Source organism: Mustela nivalis, assembly GCF_964662115.1.
Source record: "Mustela nivalis genome assembly, chromosome: 18".
Taxonomy (NCBI): Eukaryota; Metazoa; Chordata; class Mammalia; order Carnivora; family Mustelidae; genus Mustela; species Mustela nivalis.
This window is the reverse complement of record NC_139037.1, coordinates 55584324-55609750: the sequence shown is the minus strand read 5'-3', so window position 1 is coordinate 55609750 and position 25427 is coordinate 55584324. Positions and strand designations below refer to the sequence as shown.

The 25427-nt window shown below is 58.5% G+C and overlaps 4 protein-coding genes and 1 long non-coding RNA gene across 20 annotated transcripts; 2 read left to right on the top strand and 3 right to left on the bottom strand.

Annotated features, from left to right (window-relative positions):
• Positions 1 to 399: 399 nt before the first annotated feature.
• RPL18 (ribosomal protein L18) lies at positions 400 to 4057 on the bottom strand. Its single transcript, XM_082710496.1, has 7 exons — positions 3925 to 4057; positions 2664 to 2750; positions 2248 to 2355; positions 1693 to 1791; positions 979 to 1102; positions 833 to 902; positions 400 to 515 (listed from the first exon to the last, which is right to left on the bottom strand). Exons 1-7 carry the CDS (start codon positions 3925 to 3927, stop codon positions 440 to 442), a joined length of 567 nt encoding a protein of 188 aa, XP_082566622.1. The 5' UTR covers positions 3928 to 4057; the 3' UTR covers positions 400 to 439.
• SPHK2 (sphingosine kinase 2) lies at positions 4025 to 12431 on the top strand. 14 transcript variants are annotated; one of them, XM_082710477.1, is made up of 7 exons: positions 4025 to 4343; positions 5314 to 5467; positions 8345 to 8831; positions 9713 to 9862; positions 9967 to 10061; positions 10152 to 10267; positions 10696 to 12431. In XM_082710477.1, exons 2-7 carry the CDS (start codon positions 5429 to 5431, stop codon positions 11816 to 11818), a joined length of 2010 nt encoding a protein of 669 aa, XP_082566603.1. In that variant the 5' UTR covers positions 4025 to 4343; positions 5314 to 5428; the 3' UTR covers positions 11819 to 12431. The 14 variants fall into 14 exon arrangements, with proteins under 14 accessions (XP_082566603.1, XP_082566604.1, XP_082566600.1 ...); XM_082710478.1 differs by having other exon boundaries at positions 4056 to 4343; positions 5225 to 5467; XM_082710479.1 differs by having other exon boundaries at positions 4340 to 4653; positions 5225 to 5467.
• A 177-nt stretch (positions 12432 to 12608) lies between these two features.
• DBP (D-box binding PAR bZIP transcription factor) lies at positions 12609 to 18746 on the bottom strand. Of its 3 annotated transcripts, XM_082710493.1 has the most exons (4): positions 17687 to 18746; positions 16392 to 16802; positions 14557 to 14768; positions 12609 to 13096 (listed from the first exon to the last, which is right to left on the bottom strand). In XM_082710493.1, exons 1-4 carry the CDS (start codon positions 17823 to 17825, stop codon positions 12881 to 12883), a joined length of 978 nt encoding a protein of 325 aa, XP_082566619.1. In that variant the 5' UTR covers positions 17826 to 18746; the 3' UTR covers positions 12609 to 12880. The 3 variants fall into 3 exon arrangements, with proteins under 3 accessions (XP_082566619.1, XP_082566620.1, XP_082566621.1); XM_082710494.1 differs by lacking the exons at positions 16392 to 16802; positions 17687 to 18746 and adding an exon at positions 15487 to 16335; XM_082710495.1 differs by lacking the exons at positions 16392 to 16802; positions 17687 to 18746 and adding an exon at positions 15955 to 16318.
• A 106-nt stretch (positions 18747 to 18852) lies between these two features.
• On the bottom strand, positions 18853 to 24334 carry CA11 (carbonic anhydrase 11). Its single transcript, XM_082710492.1, has 9 exons — positions 23781 to 24334; positions 23618 to 23692; positions 22736 to 22878; positions 20965 to 21150; positions 20646 to 20741; positions 20408 to 20480; positions 20149 to 20303; positions 19775 to 19940; positions 18853 to 18981 (listed from the first exon to the last, which is right to left on the bottom strand). The coding sequence occupies exons 1-9, from the start codon at positions 23845 to 23847 to the stop codon at positions 18956 to 18958; spliced, it is 987 nt and encodes a 328-aa protein (XP_082566618.1). The 5' UTR covers positions 23848 to 24334; the 3' UTR covers positions 18853 to 18955.
• Positions 19729 to 21472, top strand: LOC309852952. Its single transcript, XR_014305452.1, has 2 exons — positions 19729 to 19965; positions 21341 to 21472. It is a non-coding gene; the product is annotated as an uncharacterized lncRNA (long non-coding RNA).
• Positions 24335 to 25427: the final 1093 nt, after the last annotated feature.

Sequence of the window (25427 nt, the reverse complement as noted above, 5' to 3'; positions counted from 1 at the left end):
GCAACTCACCTGTTCCCATGTACCCCTCCCCCACCAGTCCCAACCCCTCTGTACTTCCCGGTCTATGCCCCACCCACCATCCCTAGCCCATTGCAGCAGGTGTGACTAATCCGGGCAAAGTAACAGGTTCGGAAACACCTGTCACCTAGCTTATTAAGGGGGCGGGACTTTGGCCATAGGGAGGCCATAAGTATAGAGTGTCCAAAAGTGCAAGATCGACAAGCAGGCATCATAGCCACTAGAGGGCGTCTGCAGGGAGAGCGGGACTCTGCCCAGCAGATGGAAGGGCTTCTCCTTGGCTGGTTGGTCTCCATGGAGATGGGCACCCACTCGGTCCACCTCGAAGGCTCCAATGCACTCCAATCCCCTCCCGTCCCCCCAGAAACACACAGAGGACCATCAGAATTCAAAATCTTTAATAACAACGCAGGATCTGGGGTTAATTTTTGTAGCCTCGGCTGGCCCTCCGGCCTCTGGCGCGCTCGAACTTCCGGCCCTTGGATCTCACGTAGGGTCTGTGGGGAGGGAAAAGAGGGTTAGAGTGTGGCCCCGCTGGGGTGGAATGCTGAGGAAGCCCTGAGCAGGGTGTGGCTCGCTCTCACAGAGCAGCACAGGGACATCAGAAGGGGCGGGGAAGGGACACTGAGTAGGTTGCTGGAAAAGCTGAGCAGGGCAAGAGGGAGGCGGGAGATGCAGCCTGGCAGCAATCTCAGCAACGGGGAGTAACAGCTTGAGGACAAAGCGGGGAAATCGAGGTGGGGGAGTTCCAGGGAAGGCTGCGGCTGGACTAGAGTGCGAAACAGAAGGGACCGGAAGCATGGCAAGTACTCACTTGGTGTGGCTATGTGGGGTTCCGGGAGCCTTGCCAAAATGCCTGTACACCTCTCGGCCCTTGCGTGGCCCTAGGGAGGGAAAGATGGGATCAGCCAGGGACCCAATTCCAGTAAGTTGCCATGGGAGCCACTGAACATCACTCACCAGACAGCAAGACGGTGCCACAGCCCTTGGGGGAGTCCAGGGCCAACTGGTCAAAGGTGAGGATCTTGCCTCCAGCTTTGAGGATGCGGCTCCGGGCACGGCTGCTCACACGCAGCGCGCACACCTGGGGGACACATGGGACGGGCACGGTCAGAACCCCCACCCCGTGAGCAACCCAGGGACTGCGGGGCCTTCCTCTCCTCGGCTCTGGCCCAGCAGAGGCATTTGGATGCTTGCAGAGCCCAGTAAGACTGCCACTAGGGAAAGCTTCCCTGAGTGCCAATAGCAGTTCTTAACAGTTTATGTCCAAAACCTCCCTTAAGACCACAACAACCTGAACTTATTACGGATAAGGAAACAGAGGAATTAAAAAGACCCAGGACTCTGTCCACAGGCCACTGAGTGGCCAAGAAATCTAGATGTGAAGCCAGGCTGTAAGGCTCAAGAACCAGCAAGCACCGCCATTAAGGAGGCACCCAGAAGGCTCTTGCCTGGGGACACCCACCATGCCTAATGCCAAGGACAATCCCCCTTCCATCCTAAAAGCCATCCAGACCAGGAGGTGTGACGCCTACCTCACCCAGGGAAGAGGGGACTGGGAAGGCATCACAAGCCTCATGGCACCGGTGACAGAGATCATCAGGAGAGCGAGGACACGAGCCAGGTCGGGGCGCCAGCCCACCCACCATGACCCTGCGCCCACTCCATACTCACCTTCAGTTTGGGCACCTCCTGGACTCGCACGTCATCGGTTATGGTCCCTACAACCACAGCGGTTTTGTTTTCCCGGCCGGGCAGCTTCATCTTCCGGATCTTTGGTGGGGAGGACAAACGCACACTAAGGAAGCTCCTTCTGGCGTTTAAATCCAACCCCACTGGTCACGCATCCCGAGGACAGACTGTTGGGCCCTGAAGGGGATAAAGCCACCCACGCCTCGCCTCTCAGCCAGCAGAGGCCTGATCTCAAGTCCAGCCAGGGAAAAACCCTGGAGACACAATGCAAGCACAGAGCCTTCAACAGAGCTCTCCTTCGGGAGCACTTAGGACATGTAAGACTTGACCCACAAGACAAAGCCACCGCAGCCAACCCTCACGTCACAATGAGATAAGTCCAAGCCACTCAAAGACCCACCGCTGTTCAGCTACAACCCCAAGGGTGTGCCCACCACGGGGTGAAGTCAACCAGCTGATGGCCAGGCCCCCAGGCCCCCAAACCCCCCACCCCAGCTCTAAGACACAATTCGGTTGTTCCCCAAATCAGCCCCTCACCATCCGGGAGAGGGACAGAGGTGGCCGGTTGGTGCGACTCATGAACAACCTCTTCAACACGACTTGGTTAAAGGTAGAGTTGGTTCGTCTGGCCAGAAATCTGTACAACTGGAGGAGAGAAAAGAAGGATGGAAACCCAGGGTGGCTCACATACCCCCCAACCTTCAACTGAAAGACAAAACAGCATGGCTTGGCCTGACGAGGTTTTTATGGCTTTCCTCCACCCCATTGAGCCCAAGGGAGCCCCCAAATCCCCTCCCCAGAGGCTGAAAACGCTGAACCCCAGAAGCCTTGGGCAGAACCATGGATGTGCGCCTGCCCCACAGGGCCCCGGAATGGCCTGGGGCCCAGAATGCCGGTTCTGGAAGCTGCAGTTTTGGACAGCCCGGCCTAAGGCTCTCAGGCCTCAGCCTCACCTTGACCAACAGCCTCAGGTAGATGTCCTGGCTCTTGGGCTCCTTGCGCCGAACCTTTCGGTCCTTGTTGTGCCGGATGTCGACTCCCTGCAGAGTTGAGGAGAGACTATGGACCCAAACCTGACCTAGCAGATCACTCACCCCCACAAAACGACTGCATTACCCATCCCCGAGGAAGTGCTAGGGCCCCGGTCTCTGAAGAGACAACAAACCCCAGGCCCACCCCGAGGAGACTTTAAAAAATCTTCTGAGCCTCAAATGACCCCAACATTAAAAAAAAAAAAAAAAGAATGCTACACTCAAAGCCTTCAGCACAAGGCACACAGCACCCTGAGAAGCCTTAACAGAGCAGACGCGTCGACTCAGAAATTTTCACTTTTTAGAAGGGGTATTTTCCGATTATATAGGCCAAGGACAGACCCTCCCTAAAAAATACAGCAAAGAGCCTTTATTTGCAACTTACTCCATGTAGAACTACGACCAGAACCTTCCGCGCACAACCTGCCTGACTCCAGCAGCCTTATGAAGCCGTTTCCCACTTGAGCTGAGAAAACCGAAGGAAGCCACGGCTTCCCCCAGACCCCGGCTGCTGTCCTGAGGGTCTCTAACAGGCCGTGCCAGGAACTGTAAAGAACTACGGAGTTATTCCTAGCTCCCTTTTCTCCAACAGCTCATGCACGCAGTAACCTCTGATGCGTGCTTCCTACGACTTCCCAAACGCACATCGGTGACGCGGGACAGACCAAGTTACTGGGGTCACAGCCAAGAAAAGCAAGATCACAGACTTGGCAGGGACCACGGCTGCAAAACCGGGGCACTGGACGGTGACGAGCTCCCCCCTCCTCGGCCCCCCGCCCAGAACCCAACGTTCCAGGCCAGGAGAGCGACAGGTCCGGGTGGAGAAGACAAAAAAGACAAGAGGGCAAGCATGGATGTGGGTCCTACGCCAGGGTCCGAATGTCGGCTCTGCCACTTCCTGGCATTGCGACCCCGGTCACATCACTTAACCTCCTTGCGCCTCCATTTGGTCATCTACTCAATTGGAGCTTTAATAATAAGTGAGGACGGAAGGGACTGGAGGCCTGTAAGTCTGACCCATCCCTGGTCTTCGAGCTCCCAAAATAACTCCCCCCACACACCGCGGGAGTCTTCCCCTTCGAACAGCCCTGACATCTCTGCACCCCTCCTGGACTCCCCCAGCCCAAGACCGCGACGGATGGCGGCGGATAGTCGAGCCGGGAGCATCTCAAAGCACACTCACCATGATGGCGCCTCCTGCTTAGCCAGGTCCGGAAAGAGAGAACACTGTCAGGGTGGGCGGGGAAAGCCTTCATCAAGAGGCGCCTCCGTGACGTCACAGACGCGACGCGGCGCTCTACTCGAGTCGGGCCTCTCTATGGCGAATCACAGAGCGACCGAATGGGCGATTCCGGAATAAGTGGAAGGACAACCCACCGGGAACAAGCGCTACGTCAAGGGCGGCGGGGCGGGGGAGGTTGGGGGAGGGGCCTCTCTGGCCCTACCCAACCCCTGCTCTCGATAGTCTTCCGGAAGAAAGGGTTCTGGGAGCTAGAGAGATGTCGCGCGGCGCTGGGAGGTCGCGTTTCACGGTGACGCTCTGGCCCGATGCGGACGGCCTCTCTGTGGCTCCTGGAGGACCCGGCCAGCCGCGTATTGGAGGTGAGGAGGCGGAGCTGGCGGGGCCTGTCAGGACCTCGGGAAACCTCTGACCCCACGCTTCAGGCATTTCCTTATCAGGCTCACCTCTCTTATCTCCTGCTGCGCTTCTGAGGCTCAGCCGCTGCTCGGGAAGTCCTACCTGAGATCTAACCCGAAATCTTCTTGCTGCATCCCAGTCTCGAGAATCTCCTATTTCCAAGTTTTATATTCGTCTTTTACCCCTGCCCCTTCTCTGACCCCTCCCCAGCCTCTACCACTTTGGGGCTGCTTTTCCCGGCCGGAGAGATTCGAGTGGTCCAACAGACTCTGTGTGAGGGTTTTGCACGGTATTGGAATGCGAAGGAGGCGCACTGAAGCCCCAGGCTTGGGGTGTGGGGTGGAGAGGGATTGGGTGAAATCCTGAAAGAAGGAGATAAAGATTCAGAGGGGAGGAGGATTGGAGGCCCTGAGGGGGATTGGACAGAGACCCAGAGTGAGGGAAATGGAGACTTGGGGGTTGACAGGGAGACCTAGAGAGTAAGGGAAGATGGAGATTTGGGGAGAAGCACTAACATAGATGGTGAGATGGGGTCTTGTCTGCTGTAACCAAATTCAAATTCTGGCCATGCTAAGTACTAACAATAGTGTGACCTTGGGCAAGTCACTTAACCTCTCTGTGCCTTACTTCTCTTATCCGCAAAAAGGGGATAATAGACTTGGCACATAGGGTATTTTCCAGCTTTACATAAGTTAGTATAAATGCTTAGGACAATGCTTTGCATGTAAGTGCTCAATACAAATTAGCCTCCACTCCTTATTGTTAGCCCTTCTTGGGTAGGACCAGATGGACTGGCTGGAGCAGTAGCGAGGCTGACCTGTCCCCTCTTTTTTTCTTTCCTCAGGGAAGCCCTGCCCCTTTGGCCTCCCAGCACATCCAGCCCAGCCCACAGTCTGCCCCTGATGCTCCTACTTATTCACCTGTCCTCCACAGAACCAAAGGCCAGGCCTGGACCGTGAGGCCTCACTCCTTGCCAATACCACCCTCCCATGGCCTGCCGCCCAGGACCAGGGTCTTCCTGATGTGGTAACACAGCAAGGGCCAGCAGATGAATGGAAACCTTGAAGCAGAGGAGCAGCGGGACCAGGTAAGGGGTCCCTCTGAAAGTTAAGATCACCACACCATGGGACACAATTTCCTCCTCGTCTCTGTTCCTTTGCCTTAGTGACTTGGTCCCTGTCTTTGAGTCCCAGCCTTTTTGTCGGTCTGATGGTGTGCCTGCTTTTCTTTCTCCCAAACTAAGATGTGCGTTTCCCTGTCTCTCCTTCTTTCTGGGTTTCTGTCCCCATCCCACCCACCCCCCCTTTCTGGGTATTTCTTTGGCATATATTATCAGGTACTGTTGCTACTCTGGGTTAAACAAGGTGTGTTGTTTGACAATAAAAGAAAGTCCTCCATTCATCACTTTCTAGCAAACTCTGTCCCTGTCTCTTTCTGCATGTGTCTTTCTACGATTCTGATTCTTGGTTTCCTGATACTATTCTCGCCTTGCTTTCTTTCCGCTTTCACTATGTCTTTCCCTCTCTATGCCTTTCTGTCAACATTCTTGCTTTCTGTCTCCCAGGCTCCCTTCCTCTCAGGCTCTGGTCCTCCAGCATCGTCTTCCTCCCTCACTCCTAACCTAGAAGTCTCTCTCAGATACTCTTCCTCCCCATCTCTCTCCTTGTGTCTCTGTCTTGCCATGTTACTGGGTCATTCGCTGGGCAGAAGTCCATGTCATGCTGCCTCCACTCTGGTTTGAGTCCAAGGTAAAGAACTGGTGAATAATGAGCCTGTCCTCCCGGATTTTCATTCCAGGAGTATCAGCCTCCATCTCTGTGTCCATCATTTTCTGGGTTTTCTTGTGTCCTTAACTTTGCATGGTCTCAATTCTATTGTCTTTGTATAGATCTCTGACTTCCTGTAACTATCTAAAAAACAGGCAGCACTCTCTAAGTCTCTTAGTGCCTCTAAATCTGCTTTTCTGGGTCTCTTTTACTAACTCCATCTGCATAGCTCTGGGTCTTGGTTACCTGTGGTACGGTCAGTCCGTAACTGCAGCTGAAGCTCTCCTCCCTCCTGCCTCTTTTCTTTCAAAAAACTCAATGGATGGGGCTGGGCTACCACTTGCCCTCTACAAAAATGGCGTCAGCGGCCCTGACTGTAGGATCGTGACGCCGCTTCTGCTGCGTGTGTGCCCTCACTTTCTATGGCAGCCGATCTCGCGAAGCGCGATACCCCGCCCAGTTCTCAAGCCCTCCCTCGGCTGGTCGCCTGCGCCAAGCTCGCGAGCTGGCCGGCCCCGCCCCTCGCGCGCCCTCACTGGCGCGGCTCAGGCCGGCCGCGCGCCCATTGGCTGAGCGGATGCACACCCTCCCCCCACCCCTGGGTCTGATGGGGGCGGTTGGTGCTGACTTGAGGGGCCGCCTGGAGGAGGACTCGGCGTGTGAGGAGGGTGTGGGGGTAGGGTCAGGGACCCGAGTCTGGGGGACCGCGGGACCAAGAGGAACCGAGACGCAGGCCGGGACTGGGGTACCAGGGGTGTGGGATGGAGATGGAGAACCAAAACCGGGACTGAGGGATCTAGGAATGGAAACCTAGGTCTGGGACTGGGTTCTGGAAATGGGGTGGGGATGCAGAACCCAGACCGGAGGAACCGGAAACAGAGATTCAGGATAATGGATTGGGGGTGGGGGGACCTTTGGATGGAGACCCAGGCCCAGGTCTGGGGGACCAGGGTGGGTAGAGAGAATGGAGACCAGGCCAGAGACTTGAGGACCTAGGGACAGGCTCAGGCCCAGTACTGGAGGAAATCTAGGACTCTATCTAAGCCTGATTTGAGCTCAGGGATGGGGGCGCTGTTCAGTGCAAATTTAGGGGCGGGGCAGAGGGAGCTGCCCGGGGCAGGGGGCAGAGGTGACTCCTGAGGGTGAGTCCACAGATCGGGGTGCGTCTGGTGCAGTACTGGGCCGGGGAAGGTGAGGGACAGGACTGGCAGCTGGCTGGGTGGGCGGGGTGGTGGGGAACAAAGGTGAGCAGGAAGGAGGCAGAAGCTGGGCAGAGGGCAGGGGGAAGGCCTCCGGGGAGGGGACCTCAGGCCCAGCTCCCACCCTTTCCCTGGAGAGCAGGCGGCCAGACACCCAGGTCAGTGCTTGGGATCCAGCTCTTGGCCCCTGTCCCTTGCAGGTGCCTGCGTGTGACTCCTGTAACTCTCTTTATTTCCTCCATGTCACATCCCTTTCTTGATCTCTCCTGCTGTCTACACCCCTCCATCCTGCCCCTCCTATCTGCTCTTTCTGTCCTTTGTCTTTCTGACCCTCAGAGGACCTCCTGGAGTCCCTGAACTGTGACTCTCCTAAGTTTATCTCTCCTCATCCTGGGTTTCATCTCATCAAAGCTGGTTGTTCTCTTGGAGTTCCTCTGGCCCTTAGACTTCATCCCTCTGTCTGTGTCCGAATGTCTGTTTTGTGTAACTTTTTCCATCTGGAGATAACTGTATGTGTGTGTGTTGTGTTCTCTGTCTCTGCATATCTCCACTATCCAGCTCTCTCTCCTCTGCCTTCTATTTCTCCAAAGCCCTTATTATCCAACACACTCTTTGACTGCTTTCTCTTTTCTGTCTTCCGGTGAGAATATGAACCCACAGAGGCAGGGATTTTTGTCTGCTTTGTTCCCTGCTGTGTTTGCTGGGCCTAGCACTGTGATTGGCACATAGAGGGTAGTGAGTAATTATTTGGGGGATAAATGAATGTACATTTGCATGCCTGGCTGTCCACCCTCCAGGATGCCAGCCTTCCTGTATAATGGGCTTCTGCCCTGTGTCCTCAGGGTCTCCCCACACTTGTCTGAGCCTGTCTGTCTCTGATGCTCCCATCTTGCCTGTCCCCGCCCCTTGTTGTCTCCTGTCCACAGGCCCTCCCCCAGCTTCTCTCTACCTGCCACAGGGGTCTTGGACTCTGACTCCTGCCCTCCTCCCTCCCCACAGAGGCCAGACCAGGAGCTGACCTGGAGCTGGGGCCACAGGCCTAGAAGCGCCCTGGACAGGGCCGAGGCCATGGCCCCCCCACCGCCACTGCCATTGGCCGCAAGCACCCCGCTCCTGCATGGCGAGTTTGGCTCCTACCCGGCCCGGGGCTCCCGCCTGGCCCTCACTCTCACCCCACAGGCCCTGCACATACAGCGGCTGCGCCCGAAGCCCGAAGCCCGCCCCCGGGGTGGCCTGGTCCCCCTGGCCGAGGTGTCAGGCTGCTGCACCCTGCGGAGCCGCAGCCCCACAGACCAGGCGGCCTACTTCTGCGTCTACACCTACCCGCAGGGCCGGCACGGGGGCCGCCTCGGGGGCCAGCGGAGAGCCGCCCGCACCTTTCGGGCCGACGGGGCAGTCACCTACGAGGAGAACCGCGCTGAGGCCCAGCGCTGGGCCATTGCACTCATGTGTCTGCTCCGTGGACTGCCACTGCCAGGGGACAGGGGTGAGGCACTATGCAGCCGCTCTCCCCTAGGGCCACCCTGGCGTCTGTGTGGATTTCCCTGTGTGGACACCTCTGTCTCTTCTCTCCTGTGTGTCTGTCTGTGGCTTGTCTCTCTCAGTCCATATTGAAAGAGTGGTAGATGCACAGGGATGGGCTACAGAAGGAAGAGAAACCACAGGCAGAGAAGAATGATTGGTGTGGGCTGTTCTCCTAGATTTTTCACTCTGTCCCCTCCCCCGCTTCCATGGGCCCTGACCACACAGATGAGTCAGAGGCTCCCCGTCTGGTGAGAGCAGCAGACTGAGACATGATTAGTCACCACCCAGGGTGACAGGCCCCCACAGAAGTCCCCTAGGACGTCCCAGGAGCCCCGAGGCAGCATCTAATCCTGCCTGTGGTGCCGGGACAGGTAGTCAGAGAAGGCTCTTGCCGGAGGCCCCACCCAGGTTCCTCAGTTGGCCCAGGAAGGTAAAGGTTCAAGGGTCCACATCTGGGGAGGCTTCCTTGGTCTTCCAGGATCCCGCTGGCTGGGTGGAGGCCCCACTGGTGACAGTGAGGGAGCCTTGCACAGGGGGTAACCTGATCCTGGGTTCCAGGTGTTTGAGGATAAAGAAAGTTGAACCCACAGCTTTCCTCCCTCCTGCCACCTGTGGGTTCAAAGGGCACTGGGATTAGCCTCCCAAGTCCTGCCTTTGTCTGGGCCCCTGGGAGAGGGGGGCGGGGCTGCACACTCGGAAGCCCAGTAGAAAAACAGTTCCCAGCAGGCAGTTCCCAGCAGGCGGCTGTGCCAGCCCTCCACTGGGGGCTGTTTGCATTTTCGCCTTCTGAGGTGAGGGGCCTGGGTGTGTGGCTTCTGTAGACTCCTTCGCCTCTCTTTGCAGAAATCACCCCTGAGCTGCTGCCTAAGCCACCCCGATTGCTCCTATTGGTCAATCCCTTTGGGGGGCGGGGTCTGGCCTGGCAGTGGTGTAAGAACCACGTGCTGCCCATGATTTCTGAAGCCGGGCTGTCCTTCAACCTCATCCGGACAGGTAAGGGCCATGGCAGGCTGGAAGTAGGGGCTCTGAGGGGGCTAGGGTCGTGGTGGTGGGGCAGAGTGGAACAGCCTGACTCACCTCCTGGTTCCCCACATCAGAACGGCAGAACCACGCCCGGGAGCTGGTGCAGGGACTGAGCCTGAGTGAATGGGATGGCATCGTCACAGTCTCGGGAGACGGGCTGCTGTTCGAGGTAGGGCAGGGGCACCCTGCCTGAGCACTGGGGGACTCTGGAGCCTGGCCCTGGGACCAGGACCCAAGTGGCCGCTGTCCCACCCTGTAGGTGCTGAACGGACTCCTAGACCGCCCTGACTGGGAAGAAGCTGTGAAGACACCCGTGGGCATCCTCCCCTGTGGCTCGGGCAACGCCCTGGCTGGAGCTGTGAACCAGCATGGGGGGTAGGTGGGGTCCTGCCTCCGCCAGCCCAGCACTGCAAGGGGAGGGGTGAGCCCTCCTGCAACCTGGCACGTCTGTCCTTACATCTCCCCCAGGTGCTCTGTGGTCAGTCAGGTTGATCAGTCCTGGCTGGGATGCTCCCCATACTGCGCCCCTGCCCCAGACATGTCTGCCTGTCTGTTCCTGGCTGTGTCCCTTGTCCCCAGAACGGTGGCGGACACACACAGGGGCACTGAGCGAATGCTTAACAGATGAGAGAGCAGACAGGGATCCCGGCTCAGAAGAGTCCATCCAGAGGCAGCCACATGGTCCCCCTGCTGTTTGCGTGCCCACTTTCCGCGTCTTTCTCCTGCCACCCTGTGCTCTGGGTCTCTCATGCCACCCCCTTTACTCTTTCCCCGCCGGTGTTCGCCCGTCTCTGGCTGTGAAGGTTTGAACCTGCCCTGGGTGTCGACCTGCTGCTCAACTGCTCACTGTTGCTGTGCCGGGGCGGCAGCCGCCCATTGGACCTGCTCTCTGTGACGCTGGCCTCAGGCTCCCGCTGTTTCTCCTTCCTGGCCGTTGCCTGGGGCTTCGTGTCCGACGTGGACATCCAGAGCGAGCGCTTCAGGGCCCTGGGAAGCGCCCGCTTCACACTGGGCACGGTGCTGGGCCTTGCCACCCTGCACACCTACCGCGGACGCCTCTCCTACCTCCCCGCTGCTGTAGAACCTGCCTCTCCCACCCCTGCCCGAGGCCTACCCCGTGCCAAGTCAGAGCTGACCCTGGCCCCTGCCCCGGCCCCAGCGCCGGCACCGGCCCCGCCTGTGGCGCACTCACCCCTGCATCGCTCGGTGTCTGACCTGCCTCTGCCCCTGCCCCAGCCTGCGCTGACCTCGCCAGGCTCACCTGAGCCCCTGCCCATCCTGGCCCTCAATGGCGGGGGCCCAGAGTTGGCTGGGGACTGGGGTGGGGCTGGAGATGCCCCACTGTCCCCAGACCCGCTGCTGCCCTCACCACCTAGCTCCCCTAAGGCTTTACTGTCACCCATCACCGAGGGGGTCCCAGAAACCACAGCCTCCTCTGGGCTCGCACCTCCCATCCCTGATGTCCCCGGAGCTGCCCCGGGAGCCACCTCTGCCAGGGGCCCACCTGACCACCTGCTCCCTCCTCTGGGCACTCCACTGCCCCCGGGCTGGGTGACGCTGGAGGGCGACTTTGTGCTCATGTTGGCCATCTCACCCAGCCACCTGGGGGCTGACCTGGTGGCAGCCCCCCATGCGCGCTTTGACGATGGCCTGGTGCACCTGTGCTGGGTGCGTGCTGGCATCTCGCGCGCGGCGCTACTGCGCCTTTTTCTGGCCATGGAGCGAGGCAGCCACTTCAGCCTGGGCTGTCCGCAGCTGGGCTATGCTGCGGCCCGTGCCTTCCGCCTCGAGCCTCTCACGCCTCGCGGCGTGCTCACTGTGGACGGAGAGCAGGTGGAGTATGGGCCGCTGCAGGCGCAGGTGCACCCAGGCCTCGGTACGCTGCTCACCGGGCCTCCCGGCCACCGCCGCAGTCGGGAGCCCTGAACCTAACGAAGCTTGCAACCCGCCAGGGGCGGGGCCGACATTCCGAGGAGGCGGAGCCTGGTCTAGGGGCATGGCCTAGCTGCTAGAGGTAGGGCGCAGGCCCCATACGCAGGAATCCCTGCCCCGTCTCAGGATTGCGCGCCCCCGGGGGACTAGAGGTAATGTTGGACGGAGTGTGGCTCTAACTCCAGGGGGTCGGTGTCATCCCGGTCACCGACTAACGGGCAGGCCCCGAGGGTAGTGCCTGACCAATGAGGGCAGGGCGCGGTCCAGAGCCTCGCTTCCGGCTTGTGGGAGGCCAGGTCCGCTGAGGGCGGAGACTGTCTTATGCGTTGTCCAATGACGGGACCTGGCACGTACGGGCTGGGGAGGCCCGGGTCTCGCCCTATCCACTCCGGTGCCTCCACTTAACTGGCCAATCCGCCCAAGAGGGGCAGGTTCCCCGGGGCGGACGCTCGGATTTGCACTAATGTTCCTCCCAGCGCCCCCCTCCCCCGCCGGTGGGGGCGGGGAAACTCCTTTCTCCAGTCTTCTGTCTCTTGTGCGTCCCCTGACCCTCATCTTCAAAGCAATTGAAAAGGTCTATGCAATAAAGGCAGTCGCTTCATTCCTCAGACCGTCGCCCCTTCTGCATCCGGCAGCTCGTGGGGGGATCCAATTCTAGGCGCTTCCAGTAGCTCCTGCCTTCTATGGACCGAAGCCCAGACCTGCCCACAGACCGCGGCCAGTGTGACCCAATGGCCTTGAACTGGGGCCAGGAAGCTGCCTCCTCCCCCACAACAGCTGGCTCTGGGGTTCTCAAGATTTATTCAGGATGTGTTAACGGAGGCGGTGGGAGGATGGGGTCCCCGAAGTGGCAGGGGCACACACAGAGGCCCCTCCCCGCCCCCGCGAGGGAGGGGGGGGGAGGCTCGCTTTTTCTTAAAAATATAAATGTATTTATCTGCATCATCACGTCCCTGGGCACCCAGCTGGCCGGCGGGTGGGCCACAGGGCGGGGAGGGAAGAGGACGTCAGGGCGCAAGTCTGAGCGAGGCCGCCGGGCAGGGGCGGGGGACAGCCTCACAGGGCTCCGTGCTGGGCCTGGTAGCGGGACAGCACGGCGCGGTAGTGGGACAGCTCCTGGCGCACAGCCACCACTTCCTGCCGCAGCAGGGCGTTCTCCTTCTCCAGGAAGGCCGCCCGTACTGATATCTGGTTCTCTTTGAGCCGCCGGGCGTCTCGGGACCTCTTGGCTGCCTCGTTATTCTTGTACCGCCGGCTCCAATACTTCTCATCCTGAGGGTGGGGTTTGAGAAGGCACTAAGGGCCAGGGGGAGCAGCTTTCCTTGTGCCATCAAGGACCAGAGGACAGCTAAGAGACCCTCTGGGATGCTTCACGCCAGCAAGTGGGATGCAAAGGATAGCAGGGCTCTCCGAGGATGAGTACCCAAGGGTCTGGTTGCTAAGGGCAGCAGGCCCCTAGCAACAACTAAGGTGTGAGCTAGTTCTCCCCACTCCAAGCCACTGGGCTCCATGTTTCCACTGTGCGAAGCAGACCCCACCACTCTGCTTGACAAAGGCCCTACAGTTAGCCCCTGGTTGCTAAGGATGCTTGTTCCCTGGCAACGGGGCCTTCAGGGTCTGAGGGCTTCTTCCAGTAAAAAGCACTGCTTTATGTACCACCTTCTCAGATCCTGGTTGCTAAGGAAAGCCTAGGCTCCCTAGCAATGGGGTTTTGTGTCCCATAAATCCCAGAGCTGGGGCCTTTTGACCTCATTGTCAAGGCAACCCCATCCTTCCCCAGCAATCTGAGTGGTTCCAGTAACTGTGGCTGTCTCGGACCCTCTGGCCTTGGATAGAGGCCAGAGAGCTGCCTTCTTCCCCATGGGTCCCAACTGCTAGAAGAGCTGTCCCTCAGCAAAGAAGCCTCCCCACACCATTACACTTAGAGTTCTCCAGTCCTAGAATCTGGCTGCGGAGGAGGACCACTCCTTAGGAACGAGGACCACACAGAGGTCCACAAGATGCTCTCCTCCCACCCCCCATGTCATTAAAGCCTAGTTCCCACTTACTAGGGCAAATCCAGTCCAGGCCCTGTGACAGGTCTAGACCACTGGTCTAGACTGGGTTTACAGGTCAGTCCTCAGTGTTTCAGGTAGTTATGGTGAAGTCCAGTGAGAGGAGCCCAGGCACCCCTTACTAGGGGAGACCCTAGAACTGGCAAAGCAGCAAGAAAAAAAAAAAAAATTCACTGCCCAGATCAGAATGTGGCTCTGGCTGCTAATGGGAACTCAAGGCCTCTCATCAATGAGCAGCCGAGGCCCAGAAAACAAGGCCCAGGGCTGGCAAAGTCTGCATCCCAGGCAGATGGAAGCACCCTGCAGAATGCCCCAAAGCAGAGGTCAAAGGACCAGACCCAGCCCAGGCAGTGGCTCAGAAGAAACAGACTGATGCTACTGCTAAGAGATGCTGTCCTTAGCAACAGGGCCTGGTCAAAGCTCCAAGCCTGTAGGAGTGGTTCCAGCAGGGCTAGCTGAGTCTGCGTCCCACAATGATACCATCTTTGTAAATCTCAAGCTGAAACTTTGGTCTCCTTTGTGCCCCATGGCTGTGGACGACTGATGCTTGGCTGGAGGTTAAGAGAACCTGAGAGCTAACCGCAGTGAAAAGCCCAGGCCTGTCTGTGAGGAAAGGGCCATCCCTGGCTGTGGGACCTGTAGGGGCCATGCCTGCAGCCTACATCCGGCAGGGCTCACCTTCTGCTCCTCTGGCACCTGGATCTTCCGAGCCTTCTTCATGATGGGCTGGGGTTTCAGCTCCTCCTCTGAGAAGCGATGTCTCCGAGGGTCAAAGGTCTCATGGCCGGGAATGCTTGACAGGGCTAAATCAGCTGGGTCAGGTTCAAATGTCATCAGCACCTCCACCGTGTCTGGGTCCACCGGGCTGGGTGTGTCCCGGGAGGTCAGGCCTTGGGGAAACAGAATGTGCTTCCTGAGTGTGTATTTACTTGGGGGGGAGGTTCAAAGTACCCCCGGCTCAGGTATATCTTTGACCACAAGGAAGGCCCTAATGAGATCCACCACAAGGCCCTCCAGAGATTAACCTCTCTAATGTAAAACAGGAAGGTTCCCGAAGCTACAAAGGTGCTTAGACATCATGGAACCAATTCCACTTTCACAAACAGGGAAACAGGCCCAATGACAACTGACACGCCCTAAGTAACACACGAGCCTGTTCTATTGCTTCTGAAACCCCAGGCCTTCAGATTTGCAGCGTTAGCTCCTTTCCCATTATCTAGCCTGAATCCTGCCTACTGAATCCCTGACCAAAGCCTAGACCCCAAGGCTGTTCAGAAGAAAGAAATCCAGTGCACTGAAAAGACTTCAGGTGCGCCGCTTAACAGCTAACTGGCCCAGACGGGTAAGGAAGAAAAGCAGAAATGAATGAGGTTTGGGGAAGGCTGGTTCAAGGGAGGGGGTACGGCCGGACTGTGCCTTTAAGAGCGAGCATGCCGGGGTCAGCTGAGGATACAGGTTCAGGGCCAGTCACGTGTGGGCGCCAGCTTTCCCGTCCCGCCCCCCCCCCCCCCCGCCACGGGCGCCCTCTAGTTCCCCAGGCCCCGCCCCCCTCTGTGTGACCGCGCCTGCGCGAAGTGAGGAGCAGGGAGGAGGGAGGAGAGGACTCACGTGGCGCGGGAATGTGCGGCTGGGAAAGGGGGGGCCCCGGTTCTGCCCAGAGGTCCGGCCAGGGGCAGGTGTGTCCAGGAATTCCCAACCTGCAGTCTGCCCGTGGAGACCCCCAAGTGCCCGAGGAAACACACTTTTCCTTTTGCCCCCTGGGGTCTCTCAGCTCAAACCTCTCAAGCTCCAAAGATCCAGGCCCTCCTGGTGTCTGGGGAACATGGGCACAAACGGAACCCTGGACCTTCTCCCTCGCCACTGGGATCACATGATTCTGGGATTCCCAAGCCCCTCCTCTCCCAAGAACATAGGAAGCTCTCGGTCCTCGCTGCAACAGAAGACCCAGAATGAAGATCTTTTTTCCCCTCTAGACGACTCCGGGACCCCGGGCCCTAGCTCCTCTCCACGGGAGGATCCAGCAGCTAGGGGTGCCAGTCTTTTATGTCCTGGTAAAATAGAAGTCTGTACCCAGACCTTGCTTTCTCTCCTATAGAGGGCCTAGGAGTAGCAGTCCTTCCCCAACTCCACTGACTCCGCGCCCAGATTCCAGAGTGCACTTCACTCCCCAGCAAATAATTCCGGTGTTCTGGGATCCCAATCCCGGCTCCTCGAGTATCCGGACCTTCTCTCACCACGTCCCAAAGAAAAGTCCTCACTACTGCCCCACAGGAAAGGCTTCCTAGAATTTGAGATCCCAAGTCCTTCATCTCCAATGGATCCAGGAGACCCAGTCTCTGATGCATTACGGGACAAAGAATCCGGCCTCCTCTCCCAACATCTCGCTACTGCGTGGACCCAGAATTTGGGCGCACAACCCCAGCCCCAAGGTCCCCGGCCAAGTGCGGCACAGCCCTGCCCCTGAAGCCCAAGCCCCGCCCCTCCAGGGTCCTGCCCCGCCCCCGCCGTCGCACCTGCGCGGTGGCCGCCCGCGGCCCCGAGGGCAGCCCGGGTGGGGGCGTGCCCCGGGGAGGAACGAGGGGAAGCTGAGCCGCAGGAACCCGGCCCCGGGGAGGGTGCGGGCGTGCGCACGGGGGAGGGCGTCGGTGAAGGGCCGCCGGGGGGCGGCGGGCTGGGCGGGAGCCCGTGCTCCAGCAAGAAGGCGTCCAGGTCCACGTACTCCACGTCGCCGAACGGCAGCGTCCGCTCCCACAGCAGCGGCGCCAACAGACCCGGGCCAGGTGCGGCCCCCGGGCGCCCCCGCGGGGACCCGCCGCCCAGCACTGCCCCAGCTGGGGCATCCGCCGGGCTCGCCGTCTCCAGGCCGGGCCCGGGGACCGTGGCTGCAGGCGGAGCCGCCTTGCGCTCCTTTTCCTTCAGGAGACCTGCAGGCCAGGGAATGAGCGGGCGAGAAGAAAGAGATGGACAAGAGACCCCAGGACAGAAATACACGAAGAAAGGGGAGATAGAGACCCACAGGGCGGAGATCCAAAGAAAGAGGGAACAGGCGGGGAAGAGGAAGAGACAGGAGAGAAGGCAAGGACCCAAAGAGAAGAGACCCAGAGAGAGAAGGCACAGACGTGGGCGGCACAGACAGAGGGGGACAGAAACCGAGAGAGGGACAGAGACTCAGAAAGAGGGGAGGATAGGGACCCAGAGAGGGGTAGGACACAGACCAGAGAAGGGATAGATACACAGAAGGGGGACGGAAGTTCAGACAGAGGTAGATGGAGGGTTGGGCAGGTGAGAGGGGAAAAAATGACAGTTCTGTAATTTCTCTGTAGCCTACCCCCCTGCTCACTGTGGCCTCTTCTCTCCACCCCCACACTATGTAAGGGGCAGGAAGGGGCTCTATTCCTGGGGCACATTCCTCATCCCTAGACTCCATGTGACCCCAGGAGGCCCCGCCCAAGCCCGTGTCACTACCGTGTGAGCATCAGACACACCCCCTCCCTCCTCCCTGGACCCCAGGGGTCCAGACGCTCAGGACCAAAGAATGCGGGGGGGGGGGGACTTAGGCCCAGACTCTCAGGTCCTCGGAGAGGAGGACTCTGGGGGGACTCCTGGGTCCTCCTCTTGGACGGGCTTGAGCGCAGGTACTTTTGGATCCTGGGTGCTGAGAGATCTAGGGGCCTAAACACCTTAGTAACTGGGCAGATGACGGTTGGAAGATGGACTCTCGACACGTAAGAGGAGCCCCCCGTCCCAGCACTTGAATCCCTGAGGGAGTAGGGTGTCCGGGTTAGGATAGAGGGGGGCTAGAACTCACAGCTGGCTGGGTCTTTGGGTTTGCTGGTCCCCTGCAGAAGGCTCCGCAGCCCAAGCAGCGCTCCCCCGCCAGGGGGGGCCCCGGCTGGACCGCCCAGCAGCAGGGGGGCCGGGGTCCTGTCGCTCACGGGCCGCGCCATCACCGGGCACCTGCCCGCAGGCTCAGGGGCTCATGGAGAGGCGAAGAGCCGGCCTGCCAGTTAGAGGCACACTCCAGTGGTTCGGGCGAGTGCCTGCCCAGGGGCGGGCGAGCGTAGCTTGCGAGCCTCCAGTATCCAGAACACTGCAAATCCTAGGAGTGACGGGGATTTGCAGTCCTCGGTGCAGAAACGTGCAACTCAAGAGGGTCCCTGGAGACCATGCAGTCTGAGTGAGGGGTTGATCAAATCAGGCAGCGGGTTCTTTGCAGTCCAGAGTTCAAGGGGACACAAGGCGCTCCTTCTACACGGTGGGCGAGCCTTGCTCTTGCAAAATCTGCAGCTCTCTCAGCGGAAGGCGCTCTGCAATCTGCACCAAGAGGTGTGGGGCGGGGGAGGGGGCAAGAGGAGGCGGCCTCCTTGAGGCGTGGCCAACGCAAACTTCTTTCGCGGAAAAAAAAAAAAAAAAAAAGCCAAACCAAAACACTCGACGCCACAGCGCGCACCCCTCCTATTAGCCCCCGCTAGCTGCTTGGGCCGAGGACCCCAGCCGCGTGCCGCCCTCCGGCTGAAAGCGCGGGCCAATCGCGTCTTGACCCCTCGAGACGCACGGCCAATGGGACCCCCGGATCCGCCGAGGCCCGGGAGGGCGCGTGAAGGGTTCCGTGCGAGAAGTTGCAGTGCCTTTAGGTGGGAGGCGGGACCCTGACCTACATTTGCCCAATGGGAGACGGCACTGGGGGCGGGACCGTGACCCATTTCGGGCCAATGAGGCAGGCGGGAGGGGGAAGCACATGGCTCTGCGCGTGCTGCCCGATGGGGAGGGTGAGTTGGGGTGGGGGGTAGTAAAAGAGCCGCGGCTTAAAGGAGCCGCCAGTCTAAATGACGGTTTTGGGAAACCGGAAACAAAAAAAAAAACAAAAAAAAAACGAGCAGTGCGGTTTAGGAAGACGGAGATTGGTTTCTAGAAGGCTGCTGTTTTTCACGACCCAAATGTTTCCCCGCCGCGCCTAGAATCAGACCACTAAGAAACAGGAAGTATTCTGTCCCTTTAATAGCTTTGTTTTGGGGGTGACTCCCCTCCCCGTGTTGGGAGGCTTGGAAAGGACAGGCACAATCCTCGATGGGGAGTCTCAGCGACCATGGGGGGCACCATCCACTGTAAGACAGACGACAGCGGTGGGGGAGCATTAGTTTACGGCACGAGAGGTTGGACCCTGCAAGAGGGTTCGTAGGAGTCGGGGGCTGGGCCGCGGAGGGCTCTACCACGGAGGCTGCGAAAGGGGACGCCGGGATGTACCAGGTCGAGAAACTGGGGGAAACGGTCAGATTCTGGACCGGCATTGGGTTTAACCAGCAGGAGGCAGCAGGAGGGTGGACTAGGAGGGTTGACGTCCAGCTTCAGCATCAGACTGAACTACGCGAAGGTATTCATGGGGTGGGGGTAGGAGGGTCTGGGCCATACCACGTTGAGAAGCTAGCTGAGTGGCTGTAAGATCACAGGGTCGAAGCTCGGGGAGACAGCAGGAAGGGGAGGAGGCTGTACCATGTTGATTTTCAGGAAGGGGTGTGTGTCAGATTACGGAACAGCCTGAGATTTGTACCACACCGAAACAGGGAAGGGATCCGGGCTGTACCATTTTGGAAAGCCATCGTAATAAAAAACCACGGCCCAGTGGGAAGCCAGGGAGCTCGGGTTATATACCAAGTTGCAAGTTTCAAGCAGTGGAGAGGAAAGACAAATCACGGACCAGCAATGGTCTCTGGCGTGGAAGTGGACTGTACCATGTTGACACATAGAAGGGAGAAAAGAGCGAGTGCGAGCTCAGGAGGCTGGACCGTACAGAAACGTCAAAGGGGTGGGTAGGACTATATCATGTTGAGAAAAGAAGGGGAGACACATAGGCGGGTTAGACCAAGACGTGCGGGGAGGGGTGCAGACCGGACCATACCATGCAGGCGGTAGTTGGGGCCTCGGCAGCGCCTCTCGGGGTGCCGGGGGTCCCTGTTGCCCCTCAAGGCCCTGTGGGCCAAGGGCTGCAGGGGCCGGCCGTTACCGCTGAGGCTCTGGAAGATCTGGGACGGAGGATTCTGGCTCAGGAGTCTCAGGGAGTGCATCTGCGGCGGAAGCGGGTGGGAAACTGTGAGTGAACGGTGAGCGGTCTCGGTGAAGGGCCACAGAGGAAAGCCCCGCCCCTGGGGCAGGTGGGCGGGGTCTCACTCGGCCCAGGAGAAAAGTAAGGCGGAAGGAGGGTAGAAGAGGCCAAGAGCGATGCCCAGGCCACGGAACGGGTTAGCCAGGCTGGAGGGGGCAGACAGAAGTCACCTGGAGGGAGGTGATATTGAGGGCCCGGTCAATGAGGATCCAGGTGACAGTCTCTGAGCAGGGCGGGGTGCTGAGGGAGCCCTGATAAGTGATGAAGCCGAAGGATTCGGGGAACAGGAGCTCCAGGCTCAGGTCTTGAAGAAAGTAGGCATCATCTGCAGCAATACCGGGCTAGAGTGAGGAGCAGGACCCCTCTTGAACTCCCCTCCTGTGCACACACAGCTCCCCATCCCCTCCCCCCAATGCACCAAGGACTTACTCTTGTAGGAGATGCGGGTGATGGTGTCCCGGTTAAGGAGGCGGCTGAGGAAGGGGTTCGAGCTGCCAGCCACCTGTGTGGGGGTACAAGGTGAGGAGGTAGGAATCCAAAAGTCCCAAGTCTAAGCTCCCAATCCTCCCTCCCCCAGGACCCAGGAATCTGGGCCACCCAGACTCCCTCTTCCCCAGACCAGATTCCAGAATTCCCCTTCATCCTTTGGGATCTCGCCTGGGCTCACATTGATGAAGAGGCTGAGAATGGCCAGGCCATTGGGGCCCCGGGAGGCGGCGCTGAGGTTCCCGTAGAGTTCTTGGTTGAAATGGATGAGCTGCACCTGGGAGGGGAGCACAGAGTGGGGTCCCCCCAGTAGAAGGGGAGGAGAGAATGGGTGCAGCTCTGGGCCCTCAGGGTCCCAAGGCAGGTTAAAGATTAGTGCTTGGGTGGGGGGCAGTGGTTCTGGAAAGGAGGGTGGGGTGAAGCATTAAGAGAAAGGTGAGGTGGGAGGAATTGGGTCAGCTCTGGGTGAAGGTCAAGGGTCAGAGGTTAGTGGCCACCACCTCAGCAGAGAAGCCCTGGTGGTTGATCTGGTGTTCAGAGCCAGCTCCATCACGTGCTCCAAAGAGCAGTCGCAGTTCACTGAGTCGGTGGCTGTAGAGGAGGGGACCCCCAGACACATTGACCACGGGCCGAGGCGCAGGCAGGAAGGAGACATGGCGGCCAGTGTTGTACAACGTTCCCCGAAGCTGTAGGAGAGGAGGAAGCCATCACAGGGACAAAGAGGGAAGGTCTTTTCCCTCCTGTGTTCCACTCCTACATTTCCTGCTTCCACCAAGCATTTAATCATTCAGCACAGCTGGAACATCATTTACTTCCCAGGGTCTGTTCTAGCCCCATGATAGGTGCTCAATATCGGTGCATTTATTTAACTCACAGATATTTATTGAGCTGCTACTATGTGCCATGGATGCCAGGAAGAGAGCAAGGAACAAGTAGGCAAAAACCCTGGGCTCATGGAACTCGTGTCCTCACGGAACCGAGGCAGACAATAAATAACGAATTACGTAAGTAACTGCTTAATTAATTACATCTTATGCTTAAGCGGGGAAGAACTGAGAGCTCTGAGAAGGTAACATGGGAAACCCAGCCTAGACTGGGATGGGGGGTGGGGAGATGAGGAAAGGCCTGCATGAGAAAGTGACATTTGAATGGAGACCCAAAAGATAAGTAGGAATTTGTTGCAAAGGAGAGAAGGGTATTCCTGGAAGAGGAAACAGCAAGTGCAAAGGCCCTGAGGTAGCCTCTTTCAGTGCTAGTGCAGGGGCTTGTGGGACTAGTGCCTGGTGAACGGAGAGGTGATAGGAGCCAGATGGTACAGGGCCTTGTGGACAATGATGGAATATTTTGTATTTTTATTTAAATAATTAAAAATAAATACATCTATATGTATATGTGTATATATAAATATATATATTATATATATACATATAAAATTTATATATATCTAAAATCTCACACCTGGCACAGTGCCTGGAGCATGGTATTTGCTGTTTAAATCTGTTAGTATTACTTCTCCCGTTAGGAATATTTTGAGAGGAGAGTGGAATGCTCTGCTTTGTGTTTTTAAACATCCCTCTAGCTGTGGGATGGAGAATGGAGGGCAGAAGGCAGAGAACCAGGCTAGCTAGCACCCTGTGGCACTAATCCAGGGGCAAGTTCATGGTGGGGGAGTTGGAGGAGACACACAGTGACAGGATCCAAATGATATTGAGCAGGGAGATGAAAAAGGACCCAGAATGGACAGGGGAATGAAGGCAAGAATGGGTTAGGAATAGCCCCGGGCTTCTGGCAGGGGCAGGTGAGTGAAGAGGGGTGCTGACTCTTACAAGAAATGGAATTGCAAAGTGCGCAAGAGCCTAGATGCTAGGACCACACTACCTGGGTCTGAATCCCAGTGCTGACCCTCTAGCTGTGTGACCTCAGACAAGTAACTCAATCTCTCTGTGCCTCAGTTTCTGCATCCTTAAAATGAGAACAATAGCCTCTATCTCATGGGGTGGTTGGGAGGATTAGCAGGCTGATCAGGCTTTTTAAAACCATGCTTGACCCAGGGAACAGTCTGTGTTAACATTGCTTTTACAGACACGGAAAACCTAGGGAGCCATGTTTGGATAAAGAAGAACAGGTGATTCATATTAGAGTGTAAGGAGCCTCCTTTCTACCCACTGTCTACGGCTCCTTAACCCAGGGGGGGCCTTCCACCTCCGCACCCCACCCCCACTCGTGCCCACCCCCAGGGGATTTGGTGAACCCTCCCACCAGGCCCCTTACCTTCTCTCCCCCAGTGCTGAGTCTCAGTGGGGGCAGAAAGGGGTCATAAAGGACCCTCTTCAGCTCCACATCCACAGGGCTCTGCCGCTTCCCCACAGCACACAGACTCCAGGCTGCATTCACTAAGCCCCAGAAGGGAGGCCCTGGAGGCAGGGGTGGGGCAGGGAGGAAAGGGAGTCAAAGATAGGACTGGATCCCAAAGCTGGGATCTGCTGAGAAGGCTGTGTTTTGGACTCCCGGATCCCAGGACAGGAAGGGTAGGGGATGGGGACTCCTGGGTCTGAGGGAGGAAGGGGCTGGGAATCCAGAATCTTGGGTCCTAGAAGAATTTTGGAGGAGTTTCCAAAGATCATCTAGCCTCCTCCTTAACCAAATCTACCTTCAATTAAGTCATTGGGGGAAGGAACTACAACTCCCAGCAGGCCTGAGTGCTGCCAGCCTACCATCCACTGCATGTCTGCCCCAGAGCCCATGGGAGTTGTAGTTCTTTCACTCTCCCTTGTCCCACAGCTGGATAATGAATGTACCGGGGGAGAGGAGTTGCAGGGGCTGGTCAAGGCAGGGGACGTGACCAATGAGCCTCTGGTTCCCAGCACAAGCCAGACCTACCTGCCTCTTTCCCTGCAAACCCCCCACACTCTCTTTTGCACCCCCACACTCCTTCCTTCCACTCACTCCCACTCACTACTTGAAATGCGCATATATAATGTCCCGTGGTGAGCTGCTGGGGTTCAGAGGCTGGGACGACTCTAGAGGGAGGAAGGGAGGGAGAGGGAAGGAAGGGGCTGGGACTCCGGGGTCCTGCGAGGAGGACAGGGCTCCTGGGTCTGAGGAAGGAGGCACCCTGCAGCCCCGAGTCCTGGGTCCCCGCCCTGGCTCCACCTGGCACGAAGTTTCCCTGGAGATTATCCTTGTAGCTCCACCAGTCCTCGGGGTCAGGTGCAGGTCCAATGTGAGCTGGGGAAAGAGCAGCCTGAACCCCTCCCCTTGGTACCCCACCCCCACCTCTCCCTCAGGGGCTCCCGCCCCAACCCCCCGGCCTTACCTGCCGCCCCCAGTGCGGCCCAGAGTACCAGCGCCCTAGGAACGCTCAGACGAGCAGCAACCCCCATCCCTGGGAGGCCTCTGAACAACCCCCTCCCAGCGTCCTGGCCCCTCTCTCAGCTCCTCCTTCCCTGCTCTGTGGGACCCTGTCCCTCCAGGACTTCCAGCCTGCCTCTCCTCCCTACAGGGAGTCCAGTTCCCCAAACACCGAGGCAGCAGGGAACTGAGACCCCCCAAATACACTCCCTGCTCTCCCAGCTCTCTGTGCCTCTCCTTCCTTTTCTCTTTTCCCCAACCCTCCAGCCTCCCTCTACCTCCCGATCTTCCTACCCCTTTCTCTGCCTCCTGCTTCTCCCCGGGGTTACCTCCTGGTTTCTAATCCACACCCCCTCTTTGCTCTCTTTTCTTCAGCTCCCCGGAGCCACCTAACTCCATGTCTCCATCCTGCTTCTCTCTCCTCCTCCCGGTCTCCCTCCTCTCCTGCTTCTTTCTCGCCCAGTCTCCCCACCTCCTCCTCTTCTGCCTCTCCTGTTTCGCCGTCTCTCTCTTCCCTCATCCTCGCTCCCTCCTCCCCCTCCCTCTCTGATCTCTCTCTGGGTGTTATTTAATTTTTTTGCCGTTGTTGTTGGGGGGGGGGAGGGGTGGCGAGTGATCTCACAGCAGCAAACAGTCCTCGGACTGGTGTGGGGAGAGACCAAGGGGCAGGATGGAGGGGTCATTGGGGGCTAATATCCAGCTTCCAGCTGTGCCGGGGGAGGGGGATGTAAGGGTGGGGGGGGGCTGGACACCTGGGGCCCGGAGCTGGCAGTTCCCAGCCTCCGCAAAAGGGAGAAGGGGGGGCGCTTAAGGTGGAGCTGGGGGAGTCCTCCGAGGTCTCCGTGCTCCAGGCCGCTGGTGCCGGAGGATCCGGGGTACCCCGGCTGGTGCGGACCCGGGTTGGAGCCTTCGTGGCGCCTGCAGCCCCCGCCCAGTGCTCCAGTCGGCCTGGGCTGGGGGCCGCCTTAACGGGGCTGAGGGATCCCCTGGGAGACCGGGGTGCCGTGCGGGCAGCTGACCAGGAGGGGGAGGCAGAGACTTGGAGAGGGACCGAGCGCCGGGAGGAGGAGCCGGGAAGGCCGAGGGGAGGCAGCCGAGGTGAGGTCGAAGGACTGCAGAGGCTTAGGAGGGGAAGGGGAGCCTGAGGTAGATGCGGGGAGACATGGCGGAGGGAGACCTGCGTGCTGAAAATAGGGGAACGGGGAGGCGGGGGAATGGGGGGGGGGGAGAGGAGAGAGACAGAGACACAGAGTCAGAGACAGAGTGTGAGAGAGAGAAGGGGAGATACTGGTGGAGGCAGAGAGAGACGTACAGAGACACACATTGAGAGACAGAGACAGAGTGAGAGAGAAGGAGAGAAGGGGAGATACTGGTGGAGGCACAGAGAGACGTACAGAGACACATACTTGGCCATAGGAACAGAAACGCCCATCCCACCGGTCAGAGAAGGGAGAAGAAGCTGCCAGGCCAAGGGGGTGGGGGTGGGGAGAAACAGAAACTGAGAAGAGATTCAAAGACAGAGAGACAACAGCCAAACTCAAAGAGAGAGACACAGAAACATAGAGAAAGAGACACACACATACACAAACACACACACACCCCCCTCTGAGTA

Coding starts and splice junctions, on each gene's coding strand:
- RPL18 (XM_082710496.1), bottom strand. Junction 1,103..1,692: donor AGGAGGTGCCCAAACTGAAG/GTGAGTATGGAG, acceptor TGTGTCCCCCAG/GTGTGCGCGCTGCGTGTGAG. Junction 903..978: donor TGGCACCGTCTTGCTGTCTG/GTGAGTGATGTT, acceptor TTCCCTCCCTAG/GGCCACGCAAGGGCCGAGAG.
- SPHK2 (XM_082710476.1), top strand. CDS start 6,724: ATGCACACCCTCCCCCCACCCCTGGGTCTGATGGGGGCGGTTGGTGCT. Junction 9,863..9,966: donor CTTCAACCTCATCCGGACAG/GTAAGGGCCATG, acceptor TCCCCACATCAG/AACGGCAGAACCACGCCCGG. Junction 10,268..10,695: donor GCTGTGAACCAGCATGGGGG/GTAGGTGGGGTC, acceptor CTGGCTGTGAAG/GTTTGAACCTGCCCTGGGTG.
- DBP (XM_082710493.1), bottom strand. CDS start 17,825: ATGGCGCGGCCCGTGAGCGACAGGACCCCGGCCCCCCTGCTGCTGGGC. Junction 16,803..17,686: donor ACCCAAAGACCCAGCCAGCT/GTGAGTTCTAGC, acceptor CCTGGCCTGCAG/GTCTCCTGAAGGAAAAGGAG. Junction 13,097..14,556: donor AGGTGCCAGAGGAGCAGAAG/GTGAGCCCTGCC, acceptor CCCCACCCTCAG/GATGAGAAGTATTGGAGCCG.
- CA11 (XM_082710492.1), bottom strand. CDS start 23,847: ATGGGGGTTGCTGCTCGTCTGAGCGTTCCTAGGGCGCTGGTACTCTGG. Junction 23,693..23,780: donor GGCCGCACTGGGGGCGGCAG/GTAAGGCCGGGG, acceptor CTCTTTCCCCAG/CTCACATTGGACCTGCACCT. Junction 18,982..19,774: donor CCCCAACTACCGCCTGCATG/GTATGGTCCGGT, acceptor TCTGTCTTACAG/TGGATGGTGCCCCCCATGGT.